This window comes from Centrocercus urophasianus, unplaced genomic scaffold (assembly GCF_019232065.1).
Source record: "Centrocercus urophasianus isolate 14NV4802_14NV808 unplaced genomic scaffold, USGS_Curo_1.0 seq_12, whole genome shotgun sequence".
NCBI lineage: Eukaryota > Metazoa > Chordata > Aves > Galliformes > Phasianidae > Centrocercus > Centrocercus urophasianus.
Window position 1 is genome coordinate 28,659,871 of NW_024884364.1, and position 19,398 is coordinate 28,679,268.

Genomic DNA, 19,398 nt, shown 5'->3' on the forward strand with positions numbered 1-19,398 from the left:
CATTTTAGAAATCTAGAAAGCAATCCAAGAAAGTCAGTGATGTTCTCTAAGCCATTTAAATCACATCTCTCTCTACAGGATCAAGTGCTCTATCTGTAAGGGAGAGGTTAGATCTAGAGAAGGTGTCTGGATGCAGAATGTAAATGTATGCTAACTTTTAGATTGAAAAAACTAACCTTGAGGGTAGGTAGACCTTACAGAGAGAGCTTGACAGATGGGAGGGCTGGGCAGTCACTGACTACATAGAATTGAACAGGAGCAAGTGCTGGAGTCTGCCCCATGACAGGACATCCCTGGGTGTGTGTACAGACTGGGGGTGATGAGCTGCAGAGCATCATGGAGAAGGATCGGGGGGTTCTGATTGATGGTAAATTGAATCTGAGACAGCAGTGTGCCCTGATAGCCAAAGAGCCAACCATACCTACGTGGTATGAAGATGGTGAAGGGTCTGGAGGGTAAGAATAAGAGGAGTGACTGATGCCCCTTGCTGTGCTCAGCGCAGAGCAGAGGAGCTGAGGGGAGGCCTGATGGCGGCTGCAGCTCCTCGCAGGGAGTGGACGGGCAGCGCTGAGCTCTGCTCTGTGTGACAGCGACAGGGCCCGAGGGAACGGCATGGAGCTGCGTCAGGGGAGGGCAGCTGGGGGTCAGGGAAAGGGGCTGCACCACAGGGCGGTGGGCGGGGAACGGGATGCACGGGGCTGTGGGCACGGCCACCAGTGATGGAGCTCAAGGAGCGTTTGGACAACACTCAGACACAGGGTTTGAATTTTAGGTGGTGCTGTGTGGAGCCCAGAGTTGGACTCAGTTGTTGCAGGTTGCTTTTAACTTGGGATATTCAGTGATCCTATGAAGCAGGAGCCACCATGCCAACAGCCAAGGCAGCACAGTGCACAGAGAAGCAAGGCAGTGGTGGAGACCCTGGGGCCTCCCTGTCTGTGCAATTTGGAGCCTGGCCTCTTGGGCATGGAGCGGGCTGCAGCTGTCCTTCAGCAGCAAAAGGAAAGGCCTAGTCTTTACTGTCAAATTTCTTACACCTATGAGATCATGGAAAATAAGCACTGCATGTGTTAAAAGGCTGTTACCATTCATAGGGTTGAGATGAAAAAGTCATTTTGCCATCCAGTTCAGCTTGAACAAGAGGAGGTACAAAAGTGCCAGTGCAGACAGGACCAACCCTGACCTCAGCAAACACCAGGTGTTAAGCAGCAAACTCATCCCACATTGCCTTGTATCCTGGCCATTTTACCAAGGACTGTGTTTTACATCACGTCCATTTCACAAAGCAGTCAGAGCATTTCCAAGGCTCTGCCAAGTGACTACAGCTGGCCAGGTCTCTGCCATTGCTCTGAAGGAGAGCCAGAGTGATCTCTACCCCAGAGCAACATCTGAGAGCTGCTCTGATAAACAGCGCCCCAGGAAAGTATCCAGCACGAGAAAATAAAAAGGTGAGTTCTTAAGGGCAGTATGTTTATTTGGTTAATACAACACCGCCTTCCACAGGGTATATACGGAATGTTGTACGCCACTGAGTTTCAATACTGCAGTTCTGTAAAGTATACAGCCATAGATATTGTGTGCCACAAGCAATAAAACTGTTACATTTAACAGAGCAGTTTACCACAGGGAACATGGAACTCGTGTGAATGTGTTGAGCGTTTCTATTTTTAATTCATAGTATGTTCAGAACTTCTGCTAGTAATTCTTTTTGTTAATACACGTTACAGTGGTTAGCAATATATATATACACACACTACAGTTTTTGGAGCAGTTCTCGTGATCTTTGCAGTACTTCGCTGTCCATCTCCGTAATCCTGTATAGTGCAGAGGTGCTGTATACCAGGTGCATTTTAGACAGTAGTTTTCAATCACTGTAATTAAATATTCAACAAAGAACATATTTATCACGTAACTCCCACTAGGAAAAAGTTTCCCCCCCAAAATGTTTTGCTAATGTAAGAATATACCAAAACACTGATCACACAGATGTTTATAGCAACAGTGTAAAACAAGGTAATCCACATACCGAAGCACAAAGATTAAAGTAGCACTGCTGTTTAAAATGTACAAGTACTGTTTAATGAGCTGAACAGAAAAAAAAGCACAATATAAAATTCACTATAGTCACTCCTCTATCCAACTGCAGCTCATGGCTAACCAGACGGTGTCAAAGAAAAAGTGGTCTATTTTAATAAATAATCTTTTTAATAGCATTTGAGAATTTTTAAAAAGTACTGTCACTGTGTATTTTGCTGCTATAAATACAATGCTGATACGTTGAGTTTCGGTCACTGGTTTTGCAGAACCAGTTGGCTTGTTTGCAAGTAAAGCCAATGAGCGTAGTAGGCAGGCGTTTGCAGTCCCCCAAGAGATGACAACATTGTGCCACGTTCAGCTTTTGACAGAAGTACACAACTGCATGTAGAAGTTATGTGCCGAGATAGCGTGACTTGTAGGGAGAACGGCAGGGGGCTCTTAGCATGTGTAAGTAGAGCGAAGGATATCAGTTATTTTAAATTGCCTCAAGATAACAAAATATTAGATTTTATGTAACGTTATGCAAGCTTTAGAAAACATAAGAGCACAGAGTTGCCTTTCTATAGCATAATATGCAGAACCATGACTTAGGCTTTGCTAGCCTCAAAGCAGCACCAAACGCGGGACAGTCACCGCCTCTGGGGGATGAAGGGTCACTTGCTCAGCTTAACTGCAAAAGTGACAGAATGATATCATTCAGCTCAGAGAATGTTCTCTTCTTTGAAGGCAAGGTTTCGAAAATACAGCAGTAAGTATAACAGTAGGCAGGAAGGATGCTGGGAGGACAGCCCGAATATGTAAGGTGACTTTCTCCTCTGCTGCTGAACACGACTGCCAGTTCCTTCACCCAGGTCCTTCTGTAGGACAAGAAAGCCCTTCCAACACATGAAAGAAGAGTGGGACGAGCTAATGGCAGTATGCTGTCTGCAACTGGTAAAAGACTGCTTGATTTATCAAAATTCAAGGGGATTTTTTCCAGAGGTTGAGGGAAAACTTATATCAGTTGTTTCCAATTTGTGGAAAAAAAAATATTTTAAAATAGCAGTGAATAAATGGATGATATGGAACAGTAATTCTTCATTAATAATGGTGAATATATGTCACAATAATATTTAACAGCTGAAATGTACTGACACAGAAAATTAAAGTCAAATATTGAATATATTAATATACAAAGTATTGTTTGTATTTTGAAATTAAACTATTCTTGTTGTGCCTCAAATTCAAATATAAGCCTTACAAATCTATGTAGCTTCTGTTATAAATTAAACAACTTCTAAACAATACTTGTCAACATTCAAATCTCAATAAACTTTGGCAGCTCTTTGGTAAATACTTATAAATAGCAATTAACAAAACAGTAAAAAGGGAGTGGGAAGGCTACCAGCAGGGAGCTCCCTTTTTTGAAATTCCACAAAGGGGAACTGAACAGAGAGAGCTCCCTAGGCAAAAACTATTTCCAAGATTGGTATATTTTACTGAGATTAGTAGCTCATCCTTCTTTCTTTTCCATCTATTCAAATACTATTACACTGGGATTTTAATAAACTTCAGATCATTTTTTGTGCTCTACCATATATACATATTCAAAATCTATACACAAATAATAGTGGCTGTTTACGAGTAAAGTTTCAGTGCATTTGACAAGTAATTATTGCACACAGAATAATCTCAAATGCCCAATTATTCTACTGGATAAATGTAGCAACAAATATAACCTCTTATATTTTTTGAAGATCTATCTTTCTGTAAAATCTTGTGTTGGTGACACCTTAGGTGCCAAAGAAGTGAAAGGATCTGCAGGGGATCTGTTGCTGGTTACTCTCGATGGGACAGGAGGTGCAGGCGGTCTTCTTGCTGGCATTGTATAGAAACAATCAGTAGAACTTTTATTCCAGTCATTACCAAAGGTAAAGTCTGAACCAAGAAAAGTATTTTTTTCAGTGCCCAGCAAATCTGGAGATCCAGCTGACTGCCTGGAACCGATTTGCTGAAAATCTGGAACACTTTTAGATGGCTTTAGCTTTACGTGGAAATTGTCATCCTCCTCGTCAAACGTTACCCATCCTTTTGGCTGTACATTTTTTACCATGAGAGATCTACTTCGCAAGCAAAAACTGTTCTCAGGTGCATTAACAGAAAATACAGGCTTGCTCGTATTAGAACTGGGGGGATTTAGAAAAGGGAAAGGATTGAAAGCGGCGTGTCCTTCCTGTGAATGTGAAGTTATTTCAGATTCTTGAGTTTCTGTTCTAAATGGGTTTCCAGCAGTAAGCGTTCTTTCAGTGAATGGATTTGTGCGGTTCAGTCCAGTGACAAATGGATTTGGAGAGCTGCGCGTGCGTTCCTGGGATATGTTCAGGGTTGGAGCAGGAGGCATTGCTGGCATGCAACTTACAGTATTCAAAATATCATTTCTTTGTGTTGCGGAAGGCAACTGCATCGATTCCTTTTGGTTTAAGGTTGGAACAGCTGATGTTTGAGCAGATGTCTGCATCTTTGACACAAGCAGCTGAAATGACAAATCTTCAAAAGGGTCGCTATTTAACTGTGTTTCAAGTTTAGTGCCATAGGTTCCATTTGTTTTAATCTGGAAAGAAAACAAGGTGCTTAGTAATCACATGACCGTCTGTTTTTAAGATTATTATCAACTCCCCATTTCTCATGGGAAAAAAAGAAGCTCTTGGGCTTAAACTGAATCTTCAATACAACTTGGCTGCAACTTGTACAATGTGCTTACTGTAGAATGATTGCTTCTTTTCAGGAACAAAAAAAAAACCCCTTAGCTCCTTCTCCAAAGAAAAGCTTCCTAGTAGCTCAAGTTAACTCCCCAATCCCACAGCTTCATGCAGCTCAGAACCCTGGCCAGAAGCTCTGTTGGATATGGTATTGGAAACTCTTCAAGAAACTTGTGCTATATCCTAAACAAGTGATAACCAAGCACAGATGTAAAAGAAAATCTCTTGTTTTCATTATTGGAGAGTTTCTAACATGGATGTTAAAAGCAATATTTAAGCATCACAATGAAAGAGAAAATTAGTGTTATTAGTGTATGTACTTTAGGCATCTCTATGTAGATGTCTATTTTGTAGGCATCTCCAATATTTCTTGACATATGAAGCTACAATCATCATCCTTGTCAGGAGGGGGAGGGACTTTCTTTTAAAACACATTATGATTTAAAATGGCAAGTTATCATTGTTTAGAATAAAACCAGATGGAGAAGACAGTTTTCTCCTTATCTTTTAAAACCAAACTTTTAAACAACAACGTGATTATTATACCTTGTTTCAACTGTCCAAAAAGGCAGAATATTTATTACCTACAGACTGTGTGAGTCACAACACTGATGGAACAAAGTTTGGAGTTCCACCTTATTAAGCTAAAGCAAAGCAATTAAGGCTGTTAAAATAACTTCTGAGAGTTCCAATATCATGAACAGCTCTGTCACTTTAACACATTACTTTAACATACCAAAACAGTTTAGATCTTTAGCATGAAGATTGTTAACTACTGTTTCACTGAACTAGGATGCTAGCTAAATCAACTGAAATGCAGTATTAAGTAGCCTAACCTCAGCCTTTACAAAAATGTTTTTACTGCATTTCTTTTGTCAGCAGTTTAAAGCACAACTCCATATATCCACTTTCTAATATTAAAAAAAAGGGTGATTCAGTTTAAAGACTCTCAGCACTTACAAAAATATTAAAGTTTTGTGTTGTTATCAGAACAACATTAGTTACATAACCCTCTGGCTTAGTAGTACCAGAGATGTTCTAAAATAGATGAAGCTTAAGGTTACCAAACCATAAACAGAATTATTCATCTTATAAGGATAGAGTGTTTCAGAAAACAGTACTAAAACAAAGACATCAAGTAACAAAGGGGAAATATGTAAAACACTGAACCATAGGATGAATCCAAATTAGATACAGCTTAGCACAAGTTGGTTAAATCCTATGTTCATTCACCAAGTAATCAAAAAGTACAAAATCCCAAAGAAACTATGAATCCCAATTGCTCTTTACTGTAGGCAAAATTTGGTCTGAATAATTCTGGAAACACTTGCTTTTAAATTTTCCACATAACAGCATTTTAATTGTAACATTCAGCTCATTTTACTATGGGTAACAGTAAGATCTCCGTTCTTTAAGAAGTGTGAATCGTAGAATTGCTCAGGTTGGAAAAGAGCTTACAGATCATCAGTCCAACGACGACCTAACCATCCTACCCTAACTCTAACAGCCCTCCGCTAAATCATGTCCCTGAGCACCACATCCAAATGGTTTTTAAACACTTCCAGGGATGGTGACTCAACCACCTCCCTGGGGAGCCTGTTCCAGTGCTTTACAACCCCTTCTGTAAAGAAGTTTTTCCTGATATCCAACCTAAACCTCCCCTTTTGCAACTTGAGGCCACTTCCTCTCATCCTGTCATGAGTGAGAAGAGACCAATCCCATTCTCTGTGCCATCACCCTTCCAAACACCTACTTGTTGGTTTTGTTTTTTTTTTTTTCCCAAATAGACTATGAGCAGCAGATTCAGACTAAACAGCATATGTAAGATCTAACTGTTTCATTAAAGATGATGAAGCAAAATTTTTGCTATGTCACTAGTAAATACAGTTAACACTATCAATTTTTACTGCATTATGAAAAGAAAAAGCAAACTATGGTTTGACAGTCAATCCATTAATGTGGACAGGTGATTTTAATGTGGATGAGACTGCAGATGTATGAAAAGCAGATTCATACATCTTTTCTGCTTGAACAGATGGAGACCACATACAATATTGGTAAATAGGCAGATACCTGTTACCCTGACGGTTGCTCCTGCTTGTGAAAGAGAAACAGACATCAAAGGAAAGAACATTAGGGAGAAAATCCAAGTAACAAAGCAATCTCATATTAAAAATACTTTGTTTTAACAACAACATATTTTCGTGATATGAAAATGAAATAAATCTTCAATTTATTTTACTGTAATATTTATAAACTTCCCCATTAAGAGTTCAAAAAAACAGCTCGAGCCAATTCTAATTTTATTTCCATATGAACATTCATTGTGCAGCTGACTTGTGCTTGTTTGTGAAAATAGTCTATGCAGAAATTTGCATTTGGATGGTCTAATTCTAATCACCCATTAATACAAAAGGCACCACAGCTTCCTTCTGGGAACTGTGTTGATATAACCTTCCAGCTACAGTAAAAGCATTTGAATCTGAAAAACTACAAAACTTCTTGCTCAATCAAAAACCAAAACCGTCTTAATTTAAAATAAATAAATCCTCTCTATTTACAATAACTACTTTGCTCTTTTAATATATTTCTTGGTGACCTATCAAGTCCCAAATATGCATTCTGTATAGAAGCAATTACTTTTATAAAGCAAAAGTTTAGTTTCTTAAATATCACAGTCAAGCTCTGAATCAAAGCACAGGCTCGGAATCCATCGCCCCTCAACAGAGACTACTTTTATTTTAACACCTTTTCTGAGAAAAATCCATATTTGTAAATGGTAATCAAAAATGAAAGAAATATCACTTATCTTACTCTTTTTAAAAAAATGAAAAAAGAAATTAAGAACTCTAAGCTGGAGACAATAAACAAAACTCAAAGTGGGCTTTCCTTGTGACTGCATAGCCTGTGGTAGTCACAGAAGAGTGACTGCAGAGAAAATTATAGCTACCTGAATTAGTTTTAAAGTGTTTGGGATATTATTAACAACACAGCTACAGCGTTAGGCAGCTCAAAAACCTGTTGACAGTGCTTTTAAGCATAATAGTGATTGCTGTAAATGTGCACAGATAAATGTAATTTCACAGTAATTTTGAAAGAGCAGCTTGCTTTCACAGAACTTTCAGAGGTAAAGCTACATTTAGAAGGTGTGCAGCTTTAGCAACACAATGCTGTCTGCTTCTATTCATGACAGTGGTACGTTCTCAAGTACCTTATGCCTACATGTATATTCTCTGCAGTCAAAAACTTCATGCTTTCTAGCAAACTTCACAAGTCCTGATATGCTACGTGTATATTCACAAACATCCTCCTCCTTCAGCCAAAGTTAAAAAAAAAAAAAGTTAACAGGTAAAGAGAGAGGTACAGCAGAAATAAAGGAAGAGCATTTAAAAATGTTCTAATAGAATTCAAAATCATCATCTCAGGGAGGCTGCTGTGCTGTTGTACAAAATAAGTATTGCCAAACAGCTTTTCTGAAAGTGGGCTTCAGGTGTAGAGATGAGGTAAGATGTAAAATGCTGATGTAAAACTTATGTAGTCATAAATATCCACAGCTGAGTGTAGGCTAAAAAAAAAAAACCAACACATTGCCAGGAAAAAAAAAAAAAGTAATTTACTCTTGATAGTAGATGCCACAAATCTATCAGCTTCAATGAATGCACACATTTACACAAGTGGGGATCATCTGGCCTAACACTTGATGCTGCAGAAATTGATACCACTGGCCTTTAGTGAATACGTTTAGACATGACAACATAATTGTACGAACAAGTTGTTCATAAGTTGTCTTAAGAAATCTTAAGTTAAAAGTTTAGTATTCAAGATCTTAGTTATTTACAAGACAACACAAAAGCCACTAAGTATTACTCAACCAGAAGCCGAATTATGGATCCAATCTTATGACCTTTCTCTTTGCTTATTTGTTTGAGTTTCTCATAAATCTACAGCATGCAGTACAAAATGTTAATTTACTTAATAAAAAAAACCAAATAGACTTTTTTTTTTTTTAAACTTACTTGCTGATGTGAAGGAGCAGATTCAGAAGGCAAAGTGTGGGATGATCGACTACGGGGAGGTGGTTGTGGGGGTGGTTCCAGACTTGGTGGGGCACTTGTCTGAGGTGGATGTGATGCCACAGGTATCAAAGGCTCTTGCATCTTTAGTGCAGATGGTGGCTGAGTCACGGGTTGGGCAGGAGCAGCCTGAGGCTTTAGTGGTTCAGGAAGCAATGGGGAGCCTGCAAGTATATTTTCAGTATTGTTCAATGAAAAGAATTGTTATGGAAACTTTAAAAATGGCATGAATGAGAACGTGTGGATGTGGAAGCACCAAACAAAACTGCAGCAAGAATGGCTGCAAGAAAAAGCAGGTATTCTAGATCAGAAGTCAAAAGCCCAGCATATCTCCCTTAAAAATATTACTCCAGAAAACAGAGCCAAAAGATGTGCTATTCTTAAATGTACTTCAGTTACATTTAAGCATATTTTTGATGTCACAATTAGAAAGTGCATTTTTGACACTAGCACACACACAAAAAACCCCCAAAAGCTTTATCTTTTAACTTAGGGAGTGAAACATAATTCCTATGCCAAATAATATGATTATGGACCAACCACTGCAGAGAACAATCTGTGATAAACACCTCTGATCAGAGAGGCTGATAAGCCTAGACCAGAACGCAGCAATCTGATATGAGAGTTTCTCTTGTTGGAATCAACCTTGTGAGCCCAGACTTCCCAGTGCTGCCTACTATCTGGTAAAGGTTTACAATACTGGTTGATGATCAGCACTAACACAGACTCAGATATTGCTGCATTTGAAATCCTTTATTTGTAGTAAAAAATGAAGACGTGTGAAAAATGAAGACAGCAAAACGTTAAAACCAGAAACAGCAGCACCTCTTGATCAAACAGTGACATTTAGATTTAACTTCTAAATGTGTATACATATATATATATATATATATATGCTTTGGAAGAAATAAAACTTACTCCTTGGTGGTTCAGCTGGTTTGGTTTGAGGTTCAGGTGTCGGTCTTCCACCAGAGGGGCGGACATGGCTTTGCGGTGCACTAATAACTCCAGCTCGAGGTGGAATAGTCTAAGAAGGGGTAAAGAGAAAGGACTGTAAATTCAACTTCAGATCTGTAGTTATCTACCAGTAATTGACTCAGGATAATCAAGGGTTGTGAAAAATGAGTTCTTTGATAATAGTAGCTGAGCTATTTTTTCATGCATATATACAACTAGAGAGTATTTTCTCAAAATAGAGGGTTCAAAGCAAAGGATTTTTACAAGTCTTCTGCTTTATATAATATTTACCAGAATAACAACATTTAAATCACCTACTACTTTGTCACAATTATTAACTGAATTTGACCTAAGTCTGTGAAATATTTAAAAAAACAAAACAACAAGAACCTTATTTTGTAAGTATCTTATTTAGTAAGCACACACTGATAACACACTGTGAACACAGGTTGTAGACACTCTCTACCATTTGGGTTGTAACTATAGCCTGCAATTTGTAAACAGCAGTTACAGTTAGGTCTATTTACAGAAGGTCCAAGATATGGATAAGAGACTATGGTTATTTCTTTTAACAAATGTAGGTTTGCTAATTGGAAAAAAATTATTCTTGTTCCCCCGCAAGAAGGATTAGTGAAACATACATTCTGCATCAGCTGAAGACTAGAGTCTTCCCAAAGAAGCTTATATGCCAGGAATAAAATTGTTCTCTCAAAACAAACTAAAAACCTGCATGTGTATTTAAATAGAAACAGGAAACTACTGTAGGTTACAACAGGAGCTGAATGAGTTACTAACACTCGAAAGCCAAATGTAAAGCACTAGAATAAAAACAACAGATTTCAGAAAAAAATAATTATCGCGAGAAAAAATAATTTAAGATTTGTTTCCTCTAGAATTTTGTGTGTGTTATATATTCTCCCACAGAAGTGAGTAACAACACATGCCCTAGAAATGGTTTTCAGAGCTAATCCACAATTCTTTACACAAACATGATCTAAAAATACGCAAATAAACGTCACCACTTGAAAAAAGTATTATACCTTAGGCTACTTTTAATACATGTACATGCTAGATGTACTTTTTCTTATTTCTGAATCACCAAGCTTAGCTGAGTCCATTTAACAATGATCTCATGCTTCATGGCACATAACCTCTGAAATACCTGACTTCACTGTCATTGCCAAGATACGTGTCACCAGGCTTAATTTTTTTGTTTTAATATTTAGAAAGTAGGCAGAATGATTAATTTCCAAAACTCAAATTGAAAGTTACGCACTAAATTGAAGAGAAACTAAGTGTAAAATAATCCTCAGGACCACCTGAAGGGAAACTGAGCACGCAGCGGTTACTGTCCCTGGTCCTGAAAGCTGTGACAGGAAATGCTGCCCAAAAAACCTGAGGAAAGGACGTCACACCAACTCAAATGTGAAAGAGGGTCAAGCTTAAGCTTGAAAAACAAAGCATCTCTTAGCTGTTTTTTGATCTTTTAATCTTGCATCTGTCACAATTAAAAAAACCAAAAACCAACACACCACTAATGTAATAAACTATAGAAATACAAAAGGAAAATGATTTCGCAAAAGAATGCATACCGGTCGAGCAGTAGCATATCCAACAGTTCCTGCACTTGGAAATCCAGTTGAAGGTGGAGGCTGACTACGTACTGGAACAGATATTAGAAACCACTGACTTAGAACATATTTCAAAATCAACTTATTTCTGTATTATAATTAGTACAAAGCATGTGTCTGTATTACCTAAGTTATCTTTTCTTTGTGTTCCAGGACTTTTTTGTGCTTTGAAGCATGGGAAAAAAATCAGATTATCTTTGTTAGATAAGATACAAACAGGCATTACGCAGCAATGGTACATTATCACTAATGGAAACAGGAGCAAAGAGACATTAGTGATTTGAGTTATTACAGATTAGAGTCTATCAATCAGCTAAACTGTTATACTAGTGCACTCTTACCCCACACTGTACCTGTGAAGTAATTTGACCCTTCTAATTGCAAGATAAGTCAAATCACTTCCCGTTTGTTGCAAGCTAAAGATGTTGACTTGTACAGGTACCCTGTGTTCTGAACTTTGCTAGGAGCAGTTGTTTTCTTTGCAGTATATCCTGTAGATACTCTAACAGCAGTCTTTAAAACAAAGAGAACTCTTATAACATACTAATTCAAAAAATCACACGATCAGAAGCGTACATCTGTAATTAAGTGATTCAGCAATCTAAAGGGTCTACACCAAATTTTCTGAACCTACTCTCTTCTCTTATAGGATAAATATACTGTAGCACCAACCTCAACATTTACACACTGGTGCTCATGACAACCTTGTATTCAACATTCAGATTGTGAAGTGCAAGATACGAAAAAGTTACCTTTACTTCAGATAAGTGCACAATTTCTAACAGGTAAAGAGGTTTAGGATTCAGGCTTGTGTTTCAGTTGTCTATTTCCCAGGAAGGTAAATCACCACATCATTTACAGTAACTGGAAGGAATACTCTGTGATACATAAGACACTTTATCAAATCAGCTTCCAGATGACTAGACAATCCTGCTTTCTTAGATCCAGTTAGAATGAGTTTCTGGATCCAGTTCTCAGTAGATACAACTTGTACCCAGAATAACCTGGCTTAGTTCACCTTACTTTGAGAAGGGAGTTGGACTAAGATGACCACTAAAGGTCCCTTCCAACCTGACCTACCCTGTATATATCTTGTGATTTTTGCAATACTGCAGAATGAACCAGCCAAAATTCAATATGGCATATAGGAGTACATTCTGATTAAGACTATATTAGGACTTGCGCTGCCATACCTATGTTTACTACAAAGAGTGAAAACCTCAGACTCTGCTGTCAAAGCTAAAACAGGACCCATTCAGAACCATATGCACATACTCCAACTAGAATCACGCAAGAAAAATGCTTATCATGAATGTACGTCACATACACTTAGTTCCTAGAATTAAATACATACATTATGCTCTTAAAAAAGAAACAAAATATTAAATTATAGGCTAAATTATTTGAACAGAAATTTCTATCAAAACATGAGTATGTAGTTCTTTATGAAAAAATTTAGATTCCTAGTTTAGTTACAGATATAGTATTTATTCCAACAATCAGTCAGTTACATCTTCCTTCAAGAGTCTGACTTGAAGGTAGTCTTGATTAATGCGGTCTAAGTTTTCATTTCATTTGTCTGTAATGGAAGACTGCTTCTATAACAATTCACACCATCACTAATAAAGCAACTCACCCTTCTGAAAAGTATGTTAAATAAAAGAAAAAATACCCTATATAATATGTGCCTTAAACTGTCTTTAGTATCACAAGAACAATATCGCTCAGGTATTAAAACTGAAATTCATTTCTAGAATACAAAAATTGTTATGTTACCTTCTACTTCTCTCTTAGCTACCCCAGGACTGGGAGGAGCTCCAAGACCTTTTCAGAGAAAGAAGAGAAGCTGTACATTGCATAAGAAAAGCAGTAGATTGAGAAAGTAAAACCAGAAAGGATATTCCCCAAGATAGCTCTAAATAATTTAAAAACGGCCTACTAGATTGTAGGTATAGAACTGTTCGGAGCAGCATGGGGAAACCAGACTGATAGGAATTAGAGATCAAATAAGATCATGTTTAGAAACACTTTAAGCTACAGTTGAAAAAGATTTTAATTTCTCCAATATATGCTCTCCATGATCTTTTATAAATTCAAAATGATATTAAATGTAATTCTTGAAATTCTTTTGATTAAAACACATATCTATACTCCAACACTCGAAAGCAAACATACATCACTTATACTCAGCAACATTGCTTCCAAAAATTTGGGAGAATACTATATATTTCCAACAAGACTACATCTGAATGAGCAAATTAATGGAATAAATCAGGTTTGCATTTTTTATAGTGTATTCTATCATACAAAATTATATCGTTTCCAAGCAGCACTCTGTACATCAGAAAGCCAGAATATCTGCAGTTAGATGTTGAAGTTTACACTGAGAGAAAGATTTTTAATCATGAATAATCACACTGAATTATTTTGATTCTGTAATATGATCAGGCACACATGGAGTCCATAAGCTTACATGATATAAACAGAGCAGGGCATAATAAAATCAAATGGTATGAAAGGAGGAATCCTTAAGGCGTGCATATAAGAATAAGTAAAAGTAATATCTGGCAACTCTCAAATGGCTTTAGCATAGATGAGGGGAAGGGAGCTGGTGTTCAAGACTACCTTAAAAGCAACTTTTGCCTTAGCAATGATACAGACTCATGTGTTTTTCTAATTGTGTGCCAATGTGTGGTATCTGCTCAGGAGCTCTTTATGATCTAGAAAGAGTGCCATGAGTTTTGTCAGATATGGGTTGAAGTGTCGCTCCGAGTAGGAAGATTAAAGGCTGCAGATTTGGCTGGTATGTGACTATCTTCAGAGAAGCCAAATATCTGGTTTTCATGTACGTCTGGTTCCAAGATGTTCAATACTGGCACATGATATATTCTGGGTGAGTTCCAGGTTCTGCCAATTAACCTTAGATTTCCATTGCAAAAGTTTCTGACAGTAAACTTTTCAGAGAGAAACAGCACTGCAGAGGGATGAACAAAGAACATAGGGGGACACATAATGGGAAATGTCATTGCTTTCATTTATACACACACACACACGCTACCCAAGGGTGCATTGGGGAAGAAAAGACTGTAGTAACCTAGAGGCTATTAGACCTGCTGACTGGAGAAAAAACAGGGCAGTGGAGAGCATTCCCAAGGAGTACAGGACGCTCCTCTGACCCTATCTGTTCCTTCAAAAGTACTAATGGAAATAGACACAATAAAGCCTCTCTAGGAGCAGGGTTAGGTCTATATGAAGCTCACCTCAGCCCATACTTTGATCAGATATCTTCAGGATTGTCTTGTGAAGTAAATCTTGTTTTATGCAAGATGATTAATAAAGTAAACTCCTTTCAAATGAAGAAATGGGAGGAACCTTTGGCCATAAGCACACAGACATGTGTTCCTATGCCAATGCACCATACAGTTGAGAATTCTAATTGCAGCTTGATACAGTATTTCGCAGGTAAGTATGCTATACAGTTATTTAACAACAGTTTTAAGGAAAGCAGTTTAGTATGATTTATCAAAAATAAATCTGTAACTTTTGCCCTGACATCTTTTATACAGAACTGCATGTTTTGCAAGGATTACATTTACAGATTAGCCTAATGGAAAATAAAGCAACTCCAATCTTTCACTAAATTAAATGCATGGGTATGTATGTATGTGCGTATATACATACACACACAGATATGGGGCCTGTATACATATACAGGCACATATATATAAACAGCTATAGATAGATAGATGGAGGTCCTGCACCTGGGTAGAGCAATCCCAAGCACAAATACAGGCTGATGGGCAGAGAATGCATTGAGAGCAGCCCGGAAGAGAAGGGCTTGGAGGCTGAAAAAGTCTGCATGCATGAGCACGGAGCTCAGAGTGCCTGCTGCATCCTAGGCAGCATCAAGAAGAGCATGGTCAGCAGGGCAAAGGAAGTGACCACTGACTTCTACTCCACTCTCTACTCACATCTGGAGCACTGCATCCAGGTCCAGGCCCCCCAGCACAAGAAAGACATGGAGTTGTTGGAGTGAGTCTAGAGGAGGGCACAAAGATGCTCCAGTCCTCTGATCATCTCTCTTGTGACAACAGGCTGAGGGAGCTGGGCTTGTTCAGCCTTGAGATGGCACCAGGGAGACCTCACTGCAGCTTTCCAGTACCCAGAAAAGGCCTACAGAAAAGCTGGAGAGACTCTTTATCAGGGTGCATAGTGATAGGACAAGGGGTGATGGCTTTAAACTAAAGGAGAGGAGATTTAGGGTAGATCATGCTGTTGCTGAACATTACTTCTTCAGCAAAAGAGGAAGAAAACTTCAATTTTTTTTTAGACTGTAAAAAAATATCTTCTTCAAAATGACTGTTATGTCCCATATTCTAATGTACTCAACATTAGCTCTGTTTTTTGTTTGTTTTTTTTTTTTTTTCAAAAGTGACAGGAAAAATAGAGACGTTGAACTTGAAAGGTTTTTAACGTGTGACTGTAAATATCAATGTACACTCATCAGTATTTGCTGCTTAAGCATGTTTGCTTTTGCATTTTAGCATATTTGCATTTCTTTGCATATCAATCTTGCTACTGTATTTTCTAGGCTTATAATCTTTATTTAGAGGATTAGGATCACAGTGAAGAGGTAACACGTGTTACCCAAATGACTGTATATACTGAAGATATTGTGCATTCTCTCAGTCTTAACCCTGTTTTAATAATTTAAACCAATCATAAAAGACAACTATCAGCCTTTCTTGCATTAATCAGGAAATGTTTGAATGTCACTAATAAAGGGAAAAAAAGCAAAACAGATATTATTAACTTCAAGTAACTGACAATAGCATCTCATTTTAAATATTCCCTAAAAATTTATAATGCAGTACAGCTTCTTAATTTTGAACTATAAACAAGTGAGAGCTTACAGAATCCTCAAAATGACATTAGCAGGCAAAAAAAATCTACGCTTTGCAAACCTCTACAATTAACATGTAGTTTTGGGTGCATTATTACTTAAAATCTGAATTAATTCTGATAAAAAGTATAACCAAATTCTAAAAAAATTTTTGAATGCATACTGAGCCACGAAAAGAAACATGATGGGCGCTGAAGGGACTGAAGCCCTCAGAATACAAGGTTAGAACATAAGGGGAGAAAAAGCTAACATTTAAAATGAATGGCATTTCAGATACCTGAACAATGTTGTTTTGCATTCTATAGAAGTCATACATTTCTACAGTACACAGGGGTATTTTGACAGTGTTTTAGGAGCACACATTCCAGATAAGAGAAACAGATGCCATTTACAGAAGCACTGTGACATTTACACTCTGTTTCCAGTCCTGGGCTAACTTCCTCTGAACTAAGCTCAGGTACTGCTGAAAAGCAAAGCGTCAGTGCCTTATAAATGTAGTCCACGAGTGGAAAACGTGGAGAACAGAAAAAGTAGGATGAGTTTTAAATCAGAATAATATATGAAAAAAGAATATACTACACTCTTTTAAAAGATTGCTAAAAAGCAAGTTTTATGCAAGCTATAACTCTTTATGCAAAATGACATTGGAGAAGAGCAAGAAATGAAGGCTGGTCTTTGCACAACTGACATTGAAACTAGACAAACATGATTGAATCAATGCACACAAGGCTATATAGGACCGAAGTAGTACAAATTGAATCTCACATACGTTGTGCATTATGTACATACTATTTTCTAAAGCTTAAGCATTTCAATTAATTTGAAATATTATGACTTTGGCATAATAACCCCCTATTCTCAATTTAATCTAAGAGCTGTACAAATCTATGGCACAATAGAATGTCATATTTTTAGATTATGTGAAATGATTACTTCTTTTAGAATTGTTTTCACCAAAAAACCTTGTTTCCTACCGAGTGGCAACACCTGAATAGCCATTAAGAAAGTATTCCAGTATTCCAGAGACTCACTGTATCCCATGTATTAACAAACTGATTTAAGTCCCTGCAAGACAGCAGGGCAAGTGTCAAAAATATACAAAGATTAGTTTCAAGAAGCGCTCTGAGAACAGGTGAGTTGTTATAACATACAAAAGCAGATCAAGTTGGAAAAAATAAAACGAAACTGAAGAGCTTATAAGGCCCTCAGCACTATTAAAAGAAAAGGAATTAGGAGAGAATTATTTCAGGATTTTGTTTCTTTGTAAACTTGTATCTCGAATGCCTTTAAAGTAATTGCATAAATTCCTTTGCTAAATTTGTACTGCTGAATTACACGCTAGTTCCAAGAACTATGGATGATGTGTCATGTGTCTAGGAAAGGCTTAAGAGCACATTTGGATACTTGGAAATAGCAAATAAATGATGCAGATGTGAGTGTTCAGCCTAGAAACATATATAGCTCAGTGATTTGTAGTTCTCTGCTAACTGGTGATCATCCAGGGGAAACCTGGCCAGAGTTCAGCAGCAGTTTCAATTTGAGCAATTAATGGATAATCACTCTAAGCAACTACAATCACAACTCAATTCACAATGTGCCTTATCGTGAACAGCAAGGGTAAAAAAAAAAAAAAAAAATCTATGTTTTTCATAGCTACCAACAAGACAGCTTTCATTGAAAAGTTAGTTGGGTATGCTGTGACAAGGACAAAGAACAAGACAGAAACACAGAACAGTGCTAATCTGACTACAGTGTACCAACTTCTGGAGAAATATTGTTTTGCTAAAAAAAATCAACTGTAATTCAGCAGGGATACAAATACTGAGAAATAAAAATTAATAATTTTTAAATACAAATATAATTTCTGCCTTCAGACATCAATATTAAGTATTGTCAAAAGAGACCATTGAAATTTTGCTATATAGTCATACTTGAAAACAATTAAAATCATTACCTCCAAACTCTTTTCTAGCAGGTGCAGGACTCCTACCGCCTTACAGTATTTAAGAAATGAATGCAGCAATAATGAAAAATATCAGTATAATAAGAGGGAAGAAAAAGAATGAGAAAGTTAAAAATGGCAAGGGTCAGTGTGTTAGTAACTATGCTGCCCATATGCTTCTGGACATCCAGTTTCTCTTAACAAAATTGTTTACATTTTCGGATGATCCAGATGAATACTATAATAAGGACTTAGACATGATAAAGTACTGGTGTCAACACCAAAGGAATACAAATCAATGATTACATGTTTCTTTATCTTTTGTATAAAAATTTAAGATGCTATACAAAAATGAATTAAACAATGATTAAACAATGCTATGGGAAGCCCATGTTTTAGAGCTGTAGAAATTAGTTTGTAAGCATTATAAAACTCATTCATTAAATGAAATAGTAATTAAATGGTGCTGAATATTGTTTTACCTCAACATAATTTGGCTAATAAATATCTTATTTAAAAACCTCTGGTGAGGTTGTGTTGAGCCCTAAACCACATGTGCTTTGGGTCTGGAACTTCAAAGCTCATCTCACAGAGCCAAAACAAAATATTTCCAATCTCCCAGTGTGTGTCACCACGTTACCTGATGGTGGAGGTGGCCTCTGTGGTGGAGCAGGACGTGCAGGAGGAGCAACAGGGCGAGGTGGTGGAGGGCGCTTGGGCTCCAAGGTCTGAGAAGTGTCTTTCTGCTGGGTACCAAGTTGAGTTTCATCTGGAGAATGTGACAGAAAACAGTGCAAAAATTAATCACTTGTATTCTATTCACAGTTAAGCTTCTGTAATAATAAATTATTTCCTCAGAAAGAATGGTCAGTTCCCAGAACTGCCAATGCAGCGATACAGATGTAGCACTGAGGTCTGGAGAGAGGGGAAATAAATTAAACCAACAGTGAAAATAAGCTGATTTACGTCTCATGTGCTTTCATAAGTACATGCTTTTCAAGAATGAGGTGGTTTACCCAAGGCTACCTATATGTAAAATGCAATGACAAGAACAGCCTTTTTTATTACTCTAGAAGGGCTATTAAAAATTATCTACAAGCAAGTATTCTGCCACTAGGCC

At 37.4% G+C, this 19,398-nt stretch overlaps 1 protein-coding gene across 9 annotated transcripts in view; it reads right to left on the reverse strand.

Moving 5' to 3' along the window:
• Positions 1–1,446: 1,446 nt before the first annotated feature.
• SYNJ1 (synaptojanin 1) overlaps positions 1,447–19,398 on the reverse strand; it is a 60,122-nt gene continuing 42,170 nt past the window's right edge. For 5 of the 9 annotated variants that reach the window (XM_042809660.1, XM_042809661.1, XM_042809662.1 and 2 more), the window contains exons 24-31: positions 18,919–19,047; positions 18,291–18,329; positions 13,210–13,257; positions 11,560–11,598; positions 11,395–11,465; positions 9,764–9,872; positions 8,789–9,009; positions 1,447–4,624 (exon numbers count right to left, since the gene is read on the reverse strand). In XM_042809660.1, the coding sequence (XP_042665594.1) occupies positions 3,773–4,624; positions 8,789–9,009; positions 9,764–9,872; positions 11,395–11,465; positions 11,560–11,598; positions 13,210–13,257; positions 18,291–18,329; positions 18,919–19,047 (1,508 nt within the window). In that variant the 3' untranslated portion in view covers positions 1,447–3,772. The remainder of the gene's footprint in view (positions 4,625–8,788; positions 9,010–9,763; positions 9,873–11,394; positions 11,466–11,559; positions 11,599–13,209; positions 13,258–18,290; positions 18,330–18,918; positions 19,048–19,398) is intronic. The other 4 variants (XM_042809657.1, XM_042809658.1, XM_042809659.1 and 1 more) reach the window with 4 other exon arrangements.